Source organism: Bombina bombina, chromosome 6, assembly GCF_027579735.1.
Source record: "Bombina bombina isolate aBomBom1 chromosome 6, aBomBom1.pri, whole genome shotgun sequence".
Classification (NCBI taxonomy): domain Eukaryota; kingdom Metazoa; phylum Chordata; class Amphibia; order Anura; family Bombinatoridae; genus Bombina; species Bombina bombina.
This window is the reverse complement of record NC_069504.1, coordinates 1,145,732,807-1,145,754,393: the sequence shown is the minus strand read 5'-3', so window position 1 is coordinate 1,145,754,393 and position 21,587 is coordinate 1,145,732,807. Positions and strand designations below refer to the sequence as shown.

General features: G+C 43.6%; 1 protein-coding gene across 2 annotated transcripts in view; it reads left to right on the top strand.

Moving 5' to 3' along the window:
- The window catches only part of PLEKHA5 (pleckstrin homology domain containing A5), a 1,264,477-nt gene that overhangs the window by 932,712 nt on the left and 310,178 nt on the right, over window positions 1–21,587 (top strand). For both annotated transcript variants that reach the window (XM_053719122.1, XM_053719123.1), the window contains exon 14: window positions 2,631–2,684. In XM_053719122.1, the coding sequence (XP_053575097.1) occupies window positions 2,631–2,684 (54 nt within the window). The remainder of the gene's footprint in view (window positions 1–2,630; window positions 2,685–21,587) is intronic.

The following is a 21,587-nucleotide window of genomic DNA, read 5'->3' as shown; positions in this document are numbered from 1 at the left end:
GTTTCTGATAGCACCAGCATGGCCTCACAGGTTTTGGTATGCGGATCTTGTCCGGATGTCCAGTTGCCAACCTTGGTCTCTTCCTTTAAAGCCAAACCTTCTGTCTCAAGGGCCGTTTTTTCATCAGTATCTCAAATCACTAAATTTGAAGGTATGGTAATTGAACGTTTAGTGCTCTGACTCAGTGATCGATACTATGTTGCAGGCTCGTTAGTCTGTTTCAAGGAACATTTATTATCAGGTGTGGAAAATCTATATTTCATGGTGTTCTTCTCATAAATTCTCTTGGCATTCTTTTACAATTCCTAGAATTTTACAGTTTCTTCAGGACGGTTTGGATAAAGGTTTGTCTGCAAGTACTTTGAAGGGACAAATCTCTGCTCTTTCTGTTTTATTTCATAGAAAGATTGCTAAACTTCCTGATAATCACTGTTTTGTTCAAGCTGTGGTCCGTATGAAGCCTGTTATTAAGTCTATTTCTCCTCCATGGAGTCTTAATTTGGTTTTGAAGGCTTTGCAGGCTCCTCCTTTTGAGCCTATGCATTCTTTTGATATTAAACTACTTTCTTGGAAAGTGTTTTTCCTTTTGGCTATCTTTTCTGCTAGTTTCTGAATTGTCTGCTCTCTCTTATGAGTATCCTTTTCTGATTTTCCATCAGGATAAAGCTGTTTTGCAGACTTCATTTAAATTTCTTCCTAAGGTTGTGAATTCCAACAACATTAGTAGGAGAATTGTTGTTCCTTCTTTGTGTCCGAATCCTAAGAATTTTCTTGAGAAATGGTTACATTCTTTGGATGTGGTAAGAGCTTTGAAATACTATGTGGAGGCTACTACGGATTTCAGGAAGACTTCTAGTCTATTTGTTGTCTTTTCTGGCTCTAGGAAAGGTCGGAAAGCCTCTGTCATTTCTTTGGCATCTTGGTTAAAGCTTTTGATTCACAAGGCTTATTTGGAGGCGGGACAGTCTCCGCCTCAGAGAATTACAGCTCATTCTACTAGATCAGTTGCCACTTTGTGGGCTTTTAAGAATGAAACTTCAGTTGATCAGATTTGCAAAGCAGCAACTTGGTCTTCTTTGCATACATTTACTAATTTTTACAATTATTCTGTATTTACTTCTTCTGGAGCAGTCTTTGGTAGAAAAGTTCTTCAGGCAGCTGTCTCAGTTTGATTCTTCTGTTTATAAGAACTTATTTTGTGGATTTAATTTCTCAGCGGAAATAGCTGTTTTTATTTTATCCCTCCCTCTCTAGTGACTCTTCTGTGGACTTCCACAACTTGGGTATTTTATCCCATACGTCGCTAGCTCATGGACTCTTTCCATTTACATGAAAGAAAACATAATTTATGTAAGAACTTATCTGATAAACTCATTTCTTTCATAATGACAAGAGTCCATGAGGCCCACCCTGTTTTTGGTGGTTATATTTTTTTGTATAAAAGCATAATATTATTTTCCAGTTCCTCTTTTTTGTATGCTTTTTTACTCCTTTTTTACACCTCACTACTTGGCTATACGTTAAACTGAAGTATATGTGTGGTGGGAGGGGTATTTATAGGCATTTGAGATTTGGGAAACTTTGCCTCTCCTGGTAGGAATGTATATTCCATACGTCACTAGCTCATGGACTCTTGCCATTATGAAAGAAATTAATTTATCAGGCAAGTTCTTACATAAATTATGTTTTTTGTGTTTATGTTACGGGTAAAGTAATAAATCAGGGTAATCCTAGGAATACCCATGTAAAACGGACATTACCCAAGTGGCTGTGAGTAAAGCTTGATGTACTGTAATTCCCCCATCTGCACTATTTATTTTGCCTCTGCCTGGGGGGTTTAAGGAAGGCGCCCCCTGATCCTCTGGCATCCACCCCATGTGAACCTTGGGGAATGAGGTTTACAAGGTGGCTACGCTTCCCTTGAACTCACAGGCAGAGGCAAAAAAGATAGTGAAGATGAGGGAATTACAGTGCATGCTATATATGTTTGATGCAGTGACTCCGCACTCGGAGGGGATTTATGATCATACATCGGGCTTTACCCACAGCCACTTGGGTAATATCAGTTTTACCCGTAATCCTAGAAGTACCCAATATCTGACCAAAAATAAATAGATAACATAAATCTCTAGTGAACCCCATAATCATAGATCTATTTAAAAGTTGCTTTTCCTGCTCCTAGACAGATTAGTTGCTTCTTCCTCAGTATTCTGGTTGGCTTCTGCATTTCATATGAATATCAGTCACTGTTTATGGGAATAAAGTGCATGACCTGTGTATTTAGTGTTTGTGTGCTCAGTGATATAACAAATAACTGCATTACAAGGTTTCTTTAGTACCATTCATCATAAACAGATGTTACACGGAGAGCTTGATAATGCAGTGTTTACACCACAAATCAGATGTTGTATGTACAAGTAGAAACCTTTCAATATATGTTATACTGTGGATTTATGGACACAGTTGCTTATTGTATTGGGGGAGTTTTCTAATCCTATACAAATAATTTAGTGTAATCTGGTTTAATAGACATTTGCATGTGATCATCATCTGTGCAGATTTCATGTATTTGCTGTAAGGTTTGTGTTTATGGATATTCTTCTGCCTCTCTCATTAATGCTGCCGAGTAGGATGAGATAATTTCACGTCATCTTCAAAGGAACCTCATCTACGCAGACCATCAGGTGGGCTTTATCTATTTACAGTAGTGTCACCTGATTGTGTGATGTGTTTAAAGCTAAAGAAGGGCCAAATGCCAGTATGAGACCTGTGGTATCACCAGTGCTAGTGCCATAGGGGGCAGGGTGTGCAGCTGCCCTATTGAGCTGTAAGGGCAGCTACCTATATTCTTTGTTCTCTGACTTTTTACTTTTCCATCTCCTTTGTTAGCCCCAAAGTTTAAGTTCTAGAACCAACACTGAGCAGCTCTTGATCTTGGCAGAATTTTTTAACTTTGGTTCAACATGAATTATTAACATTCTCCTAATTATTTTGTGATTTCTTTCTTAAGTCCTGGGGAGTCCACACATCATCAATTATTGTTGGGAATATCACTCCTGGCCAGCAAGAGCAGGCAAAGCACTCCACAGCAAAGCTGTTGAGTATCACTTCCCTTCCCACAACCCCCAGTCATTCTCTTTGCCTTCAGTGCAAGGAGGAGGTGAAGTTAAGGTGTCTGTTTAAGTTTTCATCTATCAAGATTTTTTTATTTTATTTTTGGAAGCCTGAGCAGGCTTGCTCTGATCTTTCCTGTCACTCTGGGTCTAGCTGTATTCCACATTACTCTTCAGGAGGGCTGTGGTAGCTTTTAAGCAGTTGGGAACTCGTAGGGTGGGCCTCACTGCGTTTTCCTAACAGATTGCTGCCCTTCAATATAATACCAGAGTAGGCTTACTCTGTTCCTTCTTATTTTCCACATGTCTCTGTGAGGAGTAGCTTCCTCTCATACCAAGTTGAGATGTCTCCCTGTCGGACATGCATGAGTGCAGGTAAGTGCCATTTTATTCTTGGGAGAGAAAGAACCCTGGCACTTTATAAGTATATAGTCTGCACTTTTATTTGGGACTGATTTCCTGTAAGTACAGGTTTCATAGGCAGGGTAGAAGGGCACTGTGACTATTCCAGGACGTTAGAGTCCTAGGGAGAGAGGCACTTTACTCTGTATGTACTATCAGTAGTTAGGTGTTTCAGACTTTATTGGTGTCTCAGTTGGTCGTTCTGCTTATAGCAGCTACTTAATTGTTTGTGGCCATTTTTTTCTGGTAAACGTGACTTTGCGGTCCGTTAGAGGCTGTGACATCACGAGGGTGGAGCCCATTATTCTGTCGCTGCGCGCTTTTGCTGTGCGCCTTTCCTCGGGAGTTATCAGCTTCAGTAATCCTCTCCCTCCTAAGACCATTGTGCTGTTCGATATCGCTTCAGGCAGTGTGATATAGGTAAGCACCGCAGCTTAGTGCTGTGGTGTAGAAGGTGCAGAGGCTTCAATTAAAGAAAATATAGTGAAAATTTGATTATTTTTTTTTTCTCTTAATTTGGTCTGTGAAGTTTTGCTGACAAGGATTGTCTAGGTATTCAGTTACTGTTGCCACTTCTTAGCGAGAGCCTTAAAGAGACAGTAACATTTTGATATTTTAATTTTTTTTTATTTTTTTTTTAAAGTTTGCTGAGCCTTTGGTTGCAAGATGAACTTAGAGTCTATGCCTGCTACAGAGTGCAAAATTTGCTTGAAGGCCTTAGTTGAACCCCCTTTGCCTTTTTGTGGTTCTAGTATTGAAAGAGCATTAATATACAATGACAGACCGTTTAAATCTGAGCCGCCACTCTCTCATGTGGATGCTGTCCAGGAAATGCCACAGCCTCTTCCACAAGGGTCCCAATCTGTTTTGTCTCATGCAGTGCCCTGCGTGTCCTCTCTATCTCCGGATGGAATGTACTTGAAGGCTGATATTGCGGCCCAGGTATCCCCATGCTGCAGGGAAGATTATTGAATCAGATAGCAAGGTATCGGATCCTGTTCAGGCTAACCAGACTGCTGTTTCCCATAAGTCGGAAGAGGAGGATACTTCGATAGCCTCTGAGGGCAAAATCTCAGATTTGGATAGTATAATTTCTGCTTCTGATGCTGAAGTGGTTTCCTTCAGATTCCAGCTTGAACATCTTCATGTTTTGTTAAAGTTGGTTCTAGCTACTTTGGACAACTCTGATACGCCTATCACTGTCAATCCTAAATAGTCTAATAAGTTGAATAGATTCTTTGTCCCCTCTCCTGGAGAGGTGTTTCCAGTTCCGGACCGTGCCACAGAGATTATTACCCGGGAATGGGAGGGACCAGGAATTACTTTTACCCCCCTGTCTTTAGGAAGATGTTCCCGGTAGCCGACTCTTTCAAGGAGTCGTGGCAGACGGTCCCCAAGGTAGAAGGGGCGATTTCCACCTTGGCTAAGAGAACTACTATCCCTATTGAGGATAGTTGCTCTTTCAAAGATCCTATGGACAAAAAGCTGGAGGCTCTTTTAAAGAAGATGTATACTCATCAGGGGTTACAGTGGCAACCGGCAGTGTGTATTGCTACAGTAACCAGCGCTGCAGCCTATTGGTTGGATGCTTTAGCTGAATCTCTTCAAGCTGAAACTCCGTTAGAGGAGATTCAGGATAGGATAAAGGCTCTAAAGTTAGCTAATTCCTTTATCACTGACCCTTCTTTGCAGGTTTATCAAGTTGGGGGCCAAAATATCTGGCTTTGCTATCTTGGCGCGTAGAGCGCTATGGCTTAAATCTTGGTCTGCTGATGTTTCCTCCAAATCTAAGTTTGTTCGGGCCGGCGTTGGCAGAAATTATTTCCGATATCACGGGTGGTAAAGGATCTTTCCTGCCGCAGGAGAAGAAGAACAAAATGAAGGGACATCAGACTAATTTTCGTTCCTTTCGTAACTTCAGAGGTAAGCCTTCCCCTGCATCTACCAAACAGGAACAGTCCAAGCCCTCTTGGAAGCCTGGTCAGTCTTGGAACAGGGGGAAGCAATCCCAGAAACCCGCAGCTGAATCCAAGTCAGCATGAAGGAGTTGCCCCCGATCCGGGATCGTCTCAAATGCGGGTCCAGACTCTCTCAGTTCGTGCAGGCTTGGGAACGAGATGTCCCAGACCCGTGGGCAGTGGACATTGTTTCTCAAGGGTACAAGTTAGAGTTAAAGACCTTTTCTTGCAAGAGGCAGGTTCCATCTCTCAAGATTATCTGTAGACCAGATAAAAACAGAGGCGTTCTTGAAATGTGCGCAGGACCTTTCCCTCTTGGGAGTGATAGTGCCTGTCCCAAGCCAGGAACAAGGTCTCGGGGTTTACTCAAACCTGTTTGTGGTTCCCAAAAAAGAGGGAATTTTCAGGCCCATTCTAGATTTAAAGCTTCTAAACAAGTTCCTCAGAGTGCCATCCTTCAAGATTGAGACTATCCGCTCTATTCTGCCTCTGATTCAAGAAGGTCAATTCATGACAACCATAGATCTGAAGGATGCGTACCTGCACGTTCCCATCCACAGAGATCATCACAAATATCTGAGGTTTGCCTATCTAGACAAACATTTTCAATTTGTAGGGCTTCCGTTTGGCCTTGCCACAGCTCCCAGAATTTTCTCAAAGGTCCTGGAAGCTCTCTTGGCAGTAATTCGGTCTGAGGGAATTGCAGTGGCGCCTTATCTGGATGACATTCTGGTTCAGGCACCATCCTTTCAACTAGCAGAATCTCATACAAGGATCTTGTTGGTGTTTCATCGTTCCCACGGTTGGAAGATCAATCTGGGGAAAAGTTCACTTGTTCCAACTACAAGAGTGACCTTCTTAGGAACCCTTATAGATTCTCTAGCTATGAAAAAATTTCTGACGGAGGTCAGAAGAGCCAAAATTCTGTCTGTCCCTACAGTCGATGACACGACCATCTGTGGCCCGATGCATGGAGGTAATTTGGTTGATGGTGGCTTTCAAGGACATAGTTCCATTTGCTCAGTTCCATTTGAGACCTCTGCAGCTATGCACGTGTGACAGACCCCTCTGTCAACCTCCCTACGGATTATGGATTCAGGCATTATGTTAAGTCACTCTGTGCCCATTATAGGTACAGGGTGCAAATCCAACAGTACTGGAGGGGTTAACTTCAGTTTTGAGTAACTGTTTTTGGAGGGGTTAACTTCAGTTTTGAGTAACTGTTTTGTCTAAGACAGTTGGAGTTGTTTTTAAACCAGAAGTATACAGGAGAAGGACTATAAACAAGTATCTGAACAAAAGGACCTGATTTTAAAGAAACACAGAGCTCTGAGAGTTGAAGGAGAGTGTCAACCAGGGGGAGACCTGCATAAATACCGGGCATATAGCCATTAATAAAGTAGATTCTGTTTTACCCTCAAGACGGAGCTTGGTCTCGTGTTTGTGGGGAAATTAACTGGATTCGTGTGTTGCTGATCCCGTATTCAGGGCATCTTTCATCTGGTATTAACCCTTGATAACAGGGTTATACCATAACAATTGGTGGCAAGCGACGGGATGGTCCTCATCGCCCAGAAGAGCAACTACACATCCGGACCTAATGGAATACCGTATGAAAGGCTGAAAAGAGCCAACCTTAAAGACCTGCTAGAACAACGGGACCGACAGCCCAGTAACCTCAGGAAGAGGGAGATTATTACAATACTGACCGAGATGGACGGAGTACCAGGGCCCGAAGGAACCAATGAGCCCAGCATATCAGACAGAACCCCCGAAGAAGCAAGTTTTGACCGGGCGGTTAAAATAAGACTGGCACATTATGGCCCCAACTCGTCTGCCGAAATTATCGATCGGGTCATAGCAGCCGTGAAGGCCAACCTACTTCGCCAAAGCGGCGCTGCAGCAGCCCAAGTAACAGCAACCCCAGTGGAAAAGAGAAAGGTACATTTTGCAGCTTTTAAAAACTTCCTGGAAACAGAAGGAGAGATTGATGGGTACCTTGCGGATTTTGAGAGGCAATGTGCCCTACACAAGGTACCTGCAGAGGACTGGGTCACGATATTATCCGGAAAATTATCCGGCCGGGCCAGCAAGGCTTTTCGGGCCATTCCAGATGAGGAAGTCGGGGATTATAATGCTGTAAAAGAGGCTCTGCTCTCCAGGTATACGATTACACCAGAGGCATACAGGAGACTGTTCAGAGACACTGTTAAACTAGCTGGAGATTCCTACGTCGAGTGGGCATGTAAGGTGCATAGCAGCTCACTGGATAGCGGGGTGCCAAGCCGTATCTGGGGAAGAGGTGCTGCAGCTATTCCTGTTGGAACATTGCTTCGACAAGTTATCCGCAGGAGTTAGAGAGTGGGTTCGGGACCGTAAACCATCCACCCTTCATGAAGCTGCTCGCCTGGCAGATGAGTATATGGATGCCCGCAAACTGGACACTGCTACCACTAAGATCCCTGCCAGAGTGGAGTACAGACCCACAGTCACCCCAGCAGCTGCCAGTTACCAACCCCCGGCGCACTGCTCTACCACACCGCCTTCAGACAGCCCGGTTCAACTCACGGGATTACTCACAGCCTATTCGGTGCTTTGGATGTAAGCAACTAGGGCACAAAAGACCAGAGTGTCTCCTAAACACAGCGAACCAAGCACAGTCCTGGAGAAGACCCGCCGGCGGAAACCCACGTAACCCTCAGCCTGCTGCCCACTGCGTAGAGGAGGAAGAATGCTGGGGCATCCTACATGAAGCAGACCCCGTGCAAGCTGCCCACCGGGATAACCGGCAACAGAACCGGCAACTGGTTAAAGTGAATGGGAAGGAGGTCAGTGGTCTACGGGATACTGGTGCTACCATGACCTTGCTCCAAAAGAACTTTATGTCTGAGAACCAGCACACTGGCTGTGAGGGTAGCAGGGGGCGCTGTGTTCCGCCTACCTGTTGCCTGGGTACATTTGGATTGGGGAGTGGGCTTTAGACATGTGAATGTGGGGGTCATGAAGGACTTACCAGCTGATGTTCTCCTTGGAAATTACTTAGCCCCCCTTGTTTCTGCCTATGCTCCCATGGGTCCCGCCGATGTTAACCCTGTGACTATCCGTGCCGCAGAGACTGACCCACCTGCTGCTGAGCCCCAGGACGCTGAGCTCAGTAAATCTCTGTCCACTAATGATACGTGGAAGTCCCGTTACAATACGCTGATGAAGGAGAAGAGTCAAGTAGAGGATGAAATGGTCACGTTAAACAATCACGTAGCGGTGCTAGCGTGAGAAAAGAGGAGCGCAGAGGAAAAAGCGCGTTTAGAACGGGAATCTCTGCTAGACAAGCTGCACTGACAGACCGCAGAAAACACCAGCTTCAGAGTGGAACATGAAACATTAAAGACAAACTTAGCGACACTGGAGGAGAAGCTGACGCTGGCTCATAGTGAGGTGCAGCAACTCAAGGGCACCCTACGTCAGTATGAAGGACTTGTGGATACCTATAAAGAGCAGGTACAAAAAACTTGTAAAGAAGCCGATGAGATTTGTCTCCAACTGGAAAGAAGCGTCTCTGAAAATAAAAACTTGAAGGAATGTTTATCCCTGGTCTGGGCACTGAAGAAGTTGAACCCTTATTTATACGGACAGGAATTCTCTCTCATAACGGGAATGCAGATGAATTGTACCGGCAAACTGACATTCCTACCACCTCCTAGTCCGGTCATCCCCAAGTTGACCCGCCAAAGGGTCATGCCGGGTCTGCCGGAGTGTCCCACCAGGAGGGGGCCATGTGACAGACCCCTCTGTCAACCTCCCTACGGATTATGGATTCAGGCATTATGTTAAGTCACCCTGTGCCCATTATAGGTACAGGGTGCAAATCCAACAGTACTGGAGGGGTTAACTTCAGTTTTGAGTAACTGTTTTGGAGGGGTTAACTTCAGTTTTGAGTAACTGTTTTGTCTAAGACAGTTGGAGTTGTTTTTAAACCAGAAGTAAGCAGGAGAAGGACTATAAACAAGTATCTGAGCAAAAGGACCTGATTTTAAAGAAACATAGAGCTCTGAGAGTTGAAGGAGAGTGTCAACCAGGTGGGAGACCTGCATAAATACTGGGCATATAGCCCTCAATAAAGTAGATTCTGTTTTACCCTCAAGACGGAGCTTGGTCTCGTGTTTGTGGGGAAATTAATTGGATTTGTGTGTTGCTGATCCCCTATTCAGGGCATCTTTCATCTGGTATTAACCCTTGATAACAGTTATACCATAACAGCACGCTTGCTCAGTGGAATGGGGATTATACAGATCTATCTCAGAGAATAGTTCTGGACCAATCAGCAAGGGACTCTCTGCTGTGGTGACTGTCTTAAGAACATCAGTCCCAAGGGACGTGTTTTCAGAGACCGTCTTGGGTAATTGTGACCATGGATGCCAGCCTGTCGGGTTGGGGAGCAGTCTGGGACTCGTTAAAGGTGCAGGGACTTTGGTCTCGGGAGGAATCTGCTCTCCCCATAAACATCCTGGAGTTGAGAGCAATCTTCAATGCCTTGATGGCTTGGCCCCAGCTGGCCTTAGCCCGGGCTATCAGGTTCCAGACAGACAACATTACCTCAGTGGCCTACATCAACCACCAAGGGGGAATTTGAGGTGTCCTAGCCATGAAGAAAGTGACACGGATCATCCAGTTGGTGGAGGCTCACATTTGCTCTCTGCCATCCACATTCCAGGAGTGGACAATTGGGAAGCGGAATTTCTGAGCAGACAGACTTTCCATCCCGGGTAGTGGGAACTCCATCCGGAAGTGTTCTCCAGGTTAACAACCAAATGGGGGTTACCAAAACTGGATCTGATGGTGTCTCGTCAGAACACCAAGCTCCCAAAGTATGGTTCGAGATCGAGGGATCCTCAAGCTTTCCTGATAGATGCCCTGGCAGTTCCTTGGAACTTCAGTCTGGCATATCTCTTTCCTCAGTTTGCTCTCCTTCCGCGAATCATTGCTCGGATCAAGCAGGGGAGAGCATCAGTGATTCTTATAGCTCCTGCATCGCCTCGCAGGATCTGGTATGCAGATCTAGTAGTGATGTCGGCCCTACCTCCGTGGAGACTACCTCTCAGGAAGGACCTTCTGATTCTTCATCCAAATCTCGTTTCTCTGAAGCTGACTGCTTGGAGATTGAATGCTTGATTTTAGCCAAGCATGGATTTTCTGAAGCGGTCATTGAAACCATAGTTCAGGCTCGTAAGCCTGTCACTAGAAAGATTTACCATAAGATATGACGTAAATATCTTTATTGGTGTGTCTAAAGGATTTTCTTGGAGTAGGGTCAGGATTCCAAGGATCTTATCTTTTCTCCAGGAAGGCCTTGAGAAGGGGTTATCAGTCAGTACTCTCAAAGGGCAAATTGCTGCTCTATCCATTCTGCTACATAAGCGTCTGGCAGACATGCCAGATGTACAATCCTTTTGTCAGACCCTGGTCAGAATCAGGCCTGTTTTTAAATCATTTGCTACTCCTTGAAGCCTTAACCTTGAAGAAGGTTTCAGCCTATGCATTCCATAGATATTAAGTTATTATTTTGGAAGGTTTTGTTTCTTACTGCTATTTCTTCTGCTCAGAGGGTTTCTGAACTCTCAGCTTTGCAGTGCAATTCACCTTATCTCATATTTCATGCGGATAAGGCAGTTCTCCGTACCAAGTTTGGTTTTCTTCCTAAGGTTGTTTCGGACAGAAATATTAATCAGGAAATTCTTCCTTCTCTCTGTCCTAATCCTCCTTCTCATACGGAACGTTTGTTGCACAATTTAGATGTTGTGCGGGCTCTCAAATTCTATCTGCAGGCTACAGAGGACTTTCGTCAGTCTTCTGCATTGTTTGTTTGCTTTTCTGGGAAACATAAGGGTCAGAAAGCTACTGCCACTTCTCTTTCTCTCTGGTTGAGAAGTATTATTCGTTTGGCATATGAGTCTGCTGGTCATCAGCCTCCAGAGAGAATTACAGCTCATTCCACTAGGGCTGTTTCTTCTTCTTGGGCCTTCAAGAATGAGGCATCTGTAAAACAGATTTGTAAGGCGGCAACTTGGTCTTCTTTGCACACTTTTTCTAAATTCTATAAATTTGATACTTTTGTCTCGGCTGAGGCTTCTTTTGGGAGAAAGGTTCTGCAAGCAGTGGTGCCTTCTGTTTAGGTTCCCTGTCTTGTCCCTCCCTAATCATCTGTGTCCTGTCCTCTAGCTTGGGTATTGATTCACAACAGTAATTAATGATCCGGGGACTCACCGTGTCTTAAGAAAGAAAACCAAAATGTATGCTTACCTGATAAATTTCTTTCTTTGTTGACACGTTGAGTCCACGGCCCTCACTGTTTTTCAGACAGTTTTTTTTATGTAAGTCTCATGCACCTCTGCACCTTGTGTTATTTTCTTTCTCTCATTTCCCTTCGGTCGAATGACTGGGGGTTGTGGGAAGGGAAGTGATACTTAACAGCGTTGCTGTGGTGCTCTTTGCCTCCTCCTGCTGGCCAGGAGTGATATTCCCAACAGTAATTGATGATCCATGGACTCACCGTGTCAAGAAATAAATTTATCAGGTAAGCATAATTTTTATTTCCTCTTAAAGCCCGAAAGCTAAATATTGTTCTTTTATTCCCTAAACTCACTGATGTGTTTTGGGAAGTTTTCCCCTAACAAATTGATGTTATAGTCTCTTCTATATGAAATGTGTCCCCATCTGACAACAGTCGCACAGTGTAGTTATAATAGGGTTATGTCTCTTCTATATGAAATGTGTCCCCATCTGACAACAGTCGCACAGTGTAGCTAGAATAGGGTTATGTCTCTTCTATATGAAATGTGTCCCCATCTGACAACAGTTGCACAGTGTAGCTAGAATAGGGTTATGTCTCTTCTATATGAAATGTGTCCCCATCTGACAACAGTCACACAGTGTAGCTAGAATAGGGTTATGTCTCTTCTATATGAAATGTGTCCCCATCTGACAACAGTCGCACAGTGTAGCTAGAATAGGGTTATGTCTCTTCTATATGAAATGTGTCCCCATCTGACAACAGTTGCACAGTGTAGCTAGAATAGGGTTATGTCTCTTCTATATGAAATGTGTCCCCATCTGACAACAGTCACACAGTGTAGCTAGAATAGGGTTATGTCTCTTCTATATGAAATGTGTCCCCATCTGACAACAGTCACACAGTGTAGCTAGAATAGGGTTATGTCTCTTCTATATGAAATGTGTCCCCATCTGACAGCAGTCACACAGTGTAGCTAGAATAGGGTTATGTCTCTTCTATATGAAATGTGTACCCATCTGACAACAGTCGCACAGTGTAGCTAGAATAGGGTTATGTCTCTTCTATATGAAATGTGTCCCCATCTGACAACAGTCGCACAGTGTAGCTAGAATAGGGTTATGTCTCTTCTATATGAAATGTGTCCCCATCTGACAACAGTCACACAGTGTAGTTAGAATAGGGTTATGTCTCTTCTATATGAAATGTGTCCCCATCTGACAACAGTCGCACAGTGTAGCTAGAATAGGGTTATGTCTCTTGTATATGAAATGTGTCCCCATCTGACAACAGTCGCACAGTGTAGCTAGAATAGGGTTATGTCTCTTCTATATGAAATGTGTCCCCATCTGACAACAGTCGCACAGTGTAGCTAGAATAGGGTTATGTCTCTTCTATATGAAATGTGTCCCCATCTGACAACAGTCGCACAGTGTAGCTAGCATAGGGTTATGTCTCTTCTATATGAAATGTGTCCCCATCTGACAACAGTTGCACAGTGTAGCTAGAATAGGGTTATGTCTCTTCTATATGAAATGTGTCCCCATCTGACAACAGTCACACAGTGTAGCTAGAATAGGGTTATGTCTCTTCTATATGAAATGTGTCCCCATCTGACAACAGTCACACAGTGTAGCTAGAATAGGGTTATGTCTCTTCTATATGAAATGTGTCCCCATCTGACAACAGTCGCACAGTGTAGCTAGAATAGGGTTATGTCTCTTCTATATGAAATGTGTCCCCATCTGACAACAGTCGCACAGTGTAGCTAGAATAGGGTTATGTCTCTTCTATATGAAATGTGTCCCCATCTGACAACAGTCCCACAGTGTAGCTAGAATAGGGTTATGTCTCTTGTATATGAAATGTGTCCCCATCTGACAACAGTCGCACAGTGTAGCTAGAATAGGGTTATGTCTCTTCTATATGAAATGTGTCCTCATCTGACAACAGTCGCACAGTGTAGCTAGAATAGGCTTATGTCTCTTCTATATGAAATGTGTCCCCATCTGACAACAGTCACACAGTGTAGCTAGAATAGGGTTATGTCTCTTGTATATGAAATGTGTCCCCATCTGACAACAGTCGCACAGTGTAGCTAGAATAGGGTTATAGTCTCTTCTATATGAAATGTGTCCCCATCTGACAACAGTCGCACAGTGTAGCTAGAATAGGGTTATGTCTCTTCTATATGAAATGTGTCCCCATCTGACAACAGTCGCACAGTGTAGCTAGAATAGGGTTATGTCTCTTCTATATGAAATGTGTCCCCATCTGACAACAGTCGCACAGTGTAGCTAGAATAGGGTTATGTCTCTTCTATATGAAATGTGTCCCCATCTGACAACAGTCACACAGTGTAGCTAGAATAGGGTTATGTCTCTTCTATATGAAATGTGTCCCCATCTGACAACAGTCACACAGTGTAGCTAGAATAGGGTTATGTCTCTTCTATATGAAATGTGTCCCCATCTGACAACAGTCGCACAGTGTAGCTAGAATAGGGTTATGTCTCTTCTATATGAAATGTGTCCCCATCTGACAACAGTCGCACAGTGTAGCTAGAATAGGGTTATGTCTCTTCTATATGAAATGTGTCCCCATCTGACAACAGTCACACAGTGTAGCTAGAATAGGGTTATGTCTCTTCTATATGAAATGTGTCCCCATCTGACAACAGTCACACAGTGTAGCTAGAATAGGGTTATGTCTCTTCTATATGAAATGTGTCCCCATCTGACAACAGTCGCACAGTGTAGCTAGAATAGGGTTATGTCTCTTCTATATGAAATGTGTCCCCATCTGACAACAGTCACACAGTGTAGCTAGAATAGGGTTATAGTCTCTTCTATATGAAATGTGTCCCCATCTGACAACAGTCGCACAGTGTAGCTAGAATAGGGTTATGTCTCTTCTATATGAAATGTGTCCCCATCTGACAACAGTCGCACAGTGTAGCTAGAATAGGGTTATGTCTCTTCTATATGAAATGTGTCCCCATCTGACAACAGTCGCACAGTGTAGCTAGAATAGGGTTATGTCTCTTCTATATGAAATGTGTCCCCATCTGACAACAGTCGCACAGTGTAGCTAGAATAGGGTTATGTCTCTTCTATATGAAATGTGTCCCCATCTGACAACAGTCACACAGTGTAGCTAGAATAGGGTTATGTCTCTTCTATATGAAATGTGTCCCCATCTGACAACAGTCGCACAGTGTAGCTAGAATAGGGTTATGTCTCTTCTATATGAAATGTGTCCCCATCTGACAACAGTCGCACAGTGTAGCTAGAATAGGGTTATGTCTCTTCTATATGAAATGTGTCCCCATCGGACAACAGTCGCACAGTGTAGCTAGAATAGGGTTATGTCTCTTCTATATGAAATGTGTCCCCATCTGACAACAGTCACACAGTGTAGCTAGAATAGGGTTATGTCTCTTCTATATGAAATGTGTCCCCATCGGACAACAGTCGCACAGTGTAGCTAGAATAGGGTTATGTCTGGTGCCTTTTGTGCCCATTGTACAGGATTTGTAGGTTTGTAAAAAGGTTTTTTATCTTCCAAGGAAGCAAAAGCTGTAAGAATCCAACTTAAGCGGACACTGAACCCAATATATTTCTTTCATGATTCAGATAAAGCAGGAATTGTAAGCAACTTTCTAATTTACTCCTATTATCAATTTTTCTTTGTTCTCTTGCTATCTTTATTTAAAAAGCAGGAATTTAAAGCTTAGGAGCTGGCCCATTTTAGGTTCAGCACCCTGGATAGTGCTTGCTTATTGGTGGCTACATTTAGCAAACCAATAAGCAAGCATAGCCCAGGTTCTCAACCAAAAATGGGCCGGCTCTTAAGTTTTACATTCCTGCTTTTTAAATAAAGATAGCAAGAGAACAAAGGAAATTAATAATAGGAGTAAATTTGAAAGTTGCTTAAAATTGCTGCTCTATCTGAATTATTAAAGACGGGGAGGGGAGTGGGGAGAGAGAGAGGAGGGGGGGGAGAGAGAGGAGTAGGGGGGAGAGAGGAGGGGGGGAGAGAGAGGGGGGAGAGAGAGAGGAGTAGGGGGGAGAGAGAGGGGGGGAGAGAGAGCTCAAAAGAGAGGGGGGAGAGAGCGCAAAAGAGATGGGGGGGAGAGAGAGAGCGCAAAAGAGAGGGGGGAGAGAGAGGAGTAGGGGGGAGAGAGAGGGGGGGAGAGAGAGCTCAAAAGAGAGGGGGGAGAGAGAGGGGGGGAGAGAGAGAGCTCAAAAGAGAGGGGGGAGAGAGCACAAAAGAGATGGGGGGGGAGAGAGAGCGCAGAAGAGAGGGGGAGAGAGAGAGCTCAAAAGAGAGGGGGAGAGAGCGCAAAAGAGATGGGGGAGAGAGAGCGCAAAAGAGAGGGGGAGAGAGCGCAAAAGAGATGGGGGAGAGAGAGAGCGCAAAAGAGAGGGGGAGAGAGCGCAAAAGAGATGGGGAGAGAGAGAGAGCGCAAAAGAGAGGGGGAGAGAGAGAGAGCGCAAAAGAGAGGGGGAGAGAGCGCAAAAGAGATGGGGGAGAGAGAGAGCGCAAAAGAGAGGGGGAGAGAGCGCAAAAGAGATGGGGGAGAGAGAGAGCGCAAAAGAGAGGGGGAGAGAGCGCAAAAGAGATGGGGGAGAGAGAGAGCGCAAAAGAGAGGGGGAGAGCTCAAAAGAGAGGGGGGAGAGATCGCAAAAGAGATGGGGAGAGAGCGCAAAAGAGAAGGGGAGAGAGAGAGCGCAAAAGAGAGGGGGAGAGAGAGCGCAAAAGAGAAGGGGAGAGAGAGAGAGCTCAAAAGAGAGGGGGAGAGAGCGCAAAAGAGATGGGGGAGAGAGAGAGCGCAAAAGAGAGGGGGAGAGAGAGAGAGAGCAAAAGAGAGGGGGAGAGAGAGAGAGCTCAAAAGAGAGGGGGGAGAGAGCGCAAAAGAGAAGGGGAGAGAGAGAGCGCAAAAGAGATGGGGGAGAGAGAGAGAGAGCTCAAAAGAGAGGGGGAGAGAGCGCAAAAGAGATGGGGGAGAGAGAGAGCGCAAAAGAGATGGGGGAGAGAGAGAGCGCAAAAGAGAGGGGGAGTGAGAGAGAGCTCAAAAGAGAGGGCGAAAGAGTGCAAAAGAGATGGGGGAGAGAGAGAGCGCAAAAGAGAGGGGGAGAGAGAGAAGAGAGCAAAAGAGAGGGGGAGAGAGAGAGCTCAAAAGAGAGGGGGGAGAGATCGCAAAAGAGATGGGGGAGAGAGCGCAAAAGAGAAGGGGAGAGAGAGAGAGCGCAAAAGAGAGGGGGAGAGAGAGAGAGCGCAAAAGAGATGGGGGAGAGAGAGAGAGCAAAAGAGAGGGGGGAGAGCGCAAAAGAGAGGGGGAGAGAGAGAGAGCTCAAAAGAGAGGGGCAGAGAGCGCAAAAGAGATGGGGGAGAGAGAGAGCGCAAAAGAGAGGGGGAGAGAGGGAGAGCAAAAGAGAGGGGGAGAGAGAGAGAGAGCTCAAAAGAGAGGGGGAGAGAGCGCAAAAGAGATGGGGGAGAGAGAGAGCGCAAAAGAGAGGGGGAGAGAGAGAGCGCAAAAGAGAGGGGGAGAGAGAGAGCTCAAAAGAGAGGGGGAGAGAGCGCAAAAGAGATGGGGGAGAGAGAGAGCGCAAAAGAGATGGGGGAGAGAGAGAGCGCAAAAGAGAGGGGGAGTGAGAGAGAGCTCAAAAGAGAGGGCGAAAGAGTGCAAAAGAGATGGGGGAGAGAGAGAGCGCAAAAGAGAGGGGGAGAGAGAGAAGAGAGCAAAAGAGAGGGGGAGAGAGAGAGCTCAAAAGAGAGGGGGGAGAGATCGCAAAAGAGATGGGGGAGAGAGCGCAAAAGAGAAGGGGAGAGAGAGAGAGCGCAAAAGAGAGGGGGAGAGAGAGAGAGCGCAAAAGAGATGGGGGAGAGAGAGAGAGCAAAAGAGAGGGGGGGAGAGCGCAAAAGAGAGGGGGAGAGAGAGAGAGCTCAAAAGAGAGGGGCAGAGAGCGCAAAAGAGATGGGGGAGAGAGAGAGCGCAAAAGAGAGGGGGAGAGAGAGAGAGCAAAAGAGAGGGGGAGAGAGAGAGAGCTCAAAAGAGAGGGGGAGAGAGCGCAAAAGAGAAGGGGAGAGAGCGCAAAAGAGATGGGGAAGAGAGAGAGCGCAAAAGAGAGGGGGAGAGAGAGCTCAAAAGAGAGGGGGAGAGAGCGCAAAAGAGATGGGGAGAGAGAGCGCAAAAGAGAGGGGGAGTGAGAGAGAGCTCAAAAGAGAGGGCGAAAGAGCGCAAAAGAGATGGGGGAGAGAGAGAGCGCAAAAGAGAGGGGGAGAGAGAGAAGAGAGCAAAATAGAGGGGGAGAGAGAGCTCAAAAGAGAGGGGGGAGAGATCGCAAAAGAGATGGGGGAGAGAGCGCAAAAGAGAGGGGGAGAGAGAGCGCGCAAAAGAGAGGGGGAGAGAGAGAGAAGAGAGCAAAAGAGAGGGGGAGAGAGAGAGCTCAAAAGAGAGGGGGGAGAGATCGCAAAAGAGATGGGGGAGAGAGCGCAAAAGAGAGGGGGAGAGAGAGTGCAAAAGAGAGGAGGGAGAGAGCGCGAAGAGAGGGGGAGAGAGCGCGCAAAAGAGAGGGGGAGAGAGAGCGCAAAAGAGAGGGCGGAGAGAGAGAGAGCACAAAAGAGAGGGGGAGAGAGAGCAAAAGAGAGGGGGAGGGAGAGAGCGCAAGGGGTGGAACCGCTGTACTGCAATAAATGGCCCATGTGAACGGGCTTTAGGACTAGTATCAATATATTTGTACAGAACAATGTTTAGCGAATGTATTTCCTCCGTTTACACCCGGAATCACTATCTGTTGTTAGGTTCATGAGTAACAAAACAGCTCATTCACAAACACATTGTTATAAACCCCTGATGCACTAGATGCATAATAACTATTTGTGTGGTTTGGGAGCCAACATTTTTATTTGTGGAGGAGCTGCCTTCAGTCTCAATTTAGGTACAACATACAATTTTACACAACTTCTATTATCAAATTGTCTTCATTCTCTTGGTATCATTTGTTGGAGCAGCAATGCACTACTGGTTTCTAACTGGACAAATGGGTGAGCCAATGACAATCAGTGTATATATATATATATTATATATATATATATATATATATATATATATATATATATATATATATATATGTAGCCACAAATCAGCAGCTAGAACCTAGGTTTTTTGCTGCTCCTGAGCTCTCCTAGATAAACCTTTCAGCAAAGGATAACAAGAGAAGGAAGCAAATTAAATATTAGAGGTAAATTGTAAAGTTGTTTAAATGTGTATGTTCTGTATTAATCATGAATGTCTAATTCTGACTGTACTGTCCCTTTAAGTCCATTCAAGCTTATGTATTAAACTGTTTAACATTATAATAAAAAATAAATATTAGTATTGTGTAACAGACCGACACTAATGGGATGACGTCTCTTATCCGTTCTAGACACTGAGACCATCTCTATCATTTTACCCCTGCGCTGATTCTATTACCCAGGGCTCTTATCTGTTCTAGACACTGAGACCATCTCTATCATTTTACCCCTGCGCTGATTCTATTACCCAGGGCTCTTATCTGTTCTAGACACTGAGACCATCTCTATCATTTTACCCCTGCGCTGATTCTATTACCCAGGGCTCTTATCTGTTCTAGACACTGAGACCATCTCTATCATTTTACCCCTGCGCTGATTCTATTACCCAGTGATAATCTGACTGTAGAACAATTCTAATACTCTATAGCAAAGGAAGCTACCAATGTTCTTGGGTTTTGGTACTGGATTAATACTGTTCCTTCTTTAGTCCAGTTGTTCACTTAAAGGGACACTAAACCCAAATGTTTTCTTTCATGATTCAGATAAACAGGAATTGTAAGCAACTTTCTAATTTACTCCTATTAGCAATTTGTTTTCGTTATCTTGGTATCTTTATTTAAAAAGCATGAATAGAAAGCTTATGAACTTGCCATTTTAGGTTCAGGACCCTGGATAGCACTTGCTTATCGGTTCCATGTGACTAACCAATAAGCAAGCATAACCCAGGTTCTGAACCAAAAATAGGACGGCTGCTAAGCTTTACATTCCTGCTTTTTAAATAAAGATAGGAACAGAACGAAGAAAAAATGATAATAGGAGTAAATTAGAAAGTTGCTTAAAATTGCTACTCTATCTGAATCACGAAAGAAAAGATTGGGTTTAGTGTACCTTTAAGGATGAAACTTCAGGAGCAGAAACAAATACATCTATTATGCCCCTTGATCTAGCTGCTTGTGCTGTGTGCGCTTGAACCTTGCTGGCAAATTAACCAGTTTTACATATTCACCGAATCTGATGGTGATGTCAGCAGCTAATTTGCCACATGATATAAAAAAGATGGGCTCTCGGCGCCAGATTACCAGTGGAGCGGTAGTTTGCACTCGCTTTTGAGTGTTAAAACCTAGAAGTAAGTTTTTGCGCTCGTCTTACAAGTTGAAAATGAAAAGTGTACACACTCTGCGATTTCACCTTTGTGACTTCTCAAAGTCCTTGTTACCGTGACTAAGCAAACGCAACTTTTCATTTCCCCATAGATTTCAACAGAGCCGAAAAAGTTGGAAAAAACACCCTAACCTAAAAAGTTGCGCAAACACGATAGCGGTTATTTAAAAACTCAACATAAGAAGATATTCCATATTTCATAATCCAATGTTCTACACTCAGCAGTCTTTATATGTATACATATGTAATTGTGTTTATATGTGTATATATGTCTGTAAATACATATATATATATATATATTTATTTATACACACACGCATACGTACATATACATCTTTAGACATGTATATATGTCTGTAAATACATATATACACAAATATATACATATATACACAAATAAATATATATATATACACACACATACATCCATATACATCTTTAGACATGTATATATGTCTGTAAATACATATATACACAAATATATACATATATACACAAATAAATATATATATATACACACACATACATCCATATACATCTTTAGACATGTATATATGTCTGTAAATACATATATACACAAATATATATATATATATATATATATATATATATATATATATTAGTGATGCACCGAAATGGAAATTCTGGACCGAAACCGAATCCGAAAATCTGGGATGTACTTGGCCGAAAACCGAAACGGATACCGAAAATGTATTTTTTCAAATAATTTTTTTTTAGGTTTTTTTTTTTGCATAATTAGAGCCAATAAAAAAATCCCACACTTTTATTGAAAGTAACACACTAAAATTGGACAAAAATATCTTAAAACAATAATATGCTACACAATAATTTTACCAAGAAAAAAAAAAAACAGGCAAACAATAATGCCATTTTCGGCCAAAATGTTTCTGTGACCAAAATTTTGGTGCATCCCTACTTAAAACAATTATAAATATCAATATACTGTATTATTCTTCATTTAGTTCTATGTAACAGAATCATATTTAACAGTTTTTTTTTTTTATTAAACAGCAGCTCTAGGCTAGCATCAAATTTATAACATGCTACACAATAATTTTACCGAAAATAACAGGCTAAAAAAACGAAAAACGAAATAGCCAAAAATGCCATTTTCGGCCGAAACTTTCTGCGGCCGAAATTTCGGTGCATCCCTAATATATATATATATACAGTATATACATATATATATATATATATATATATATATACACACACACACACGTACATACATATACATCTTTAGACATGTATATATGTCTGTAAATACATATATACACAAATATATACATATATACACAAATAAATATATATATATATATACACACGCATACATTTACATCTTTA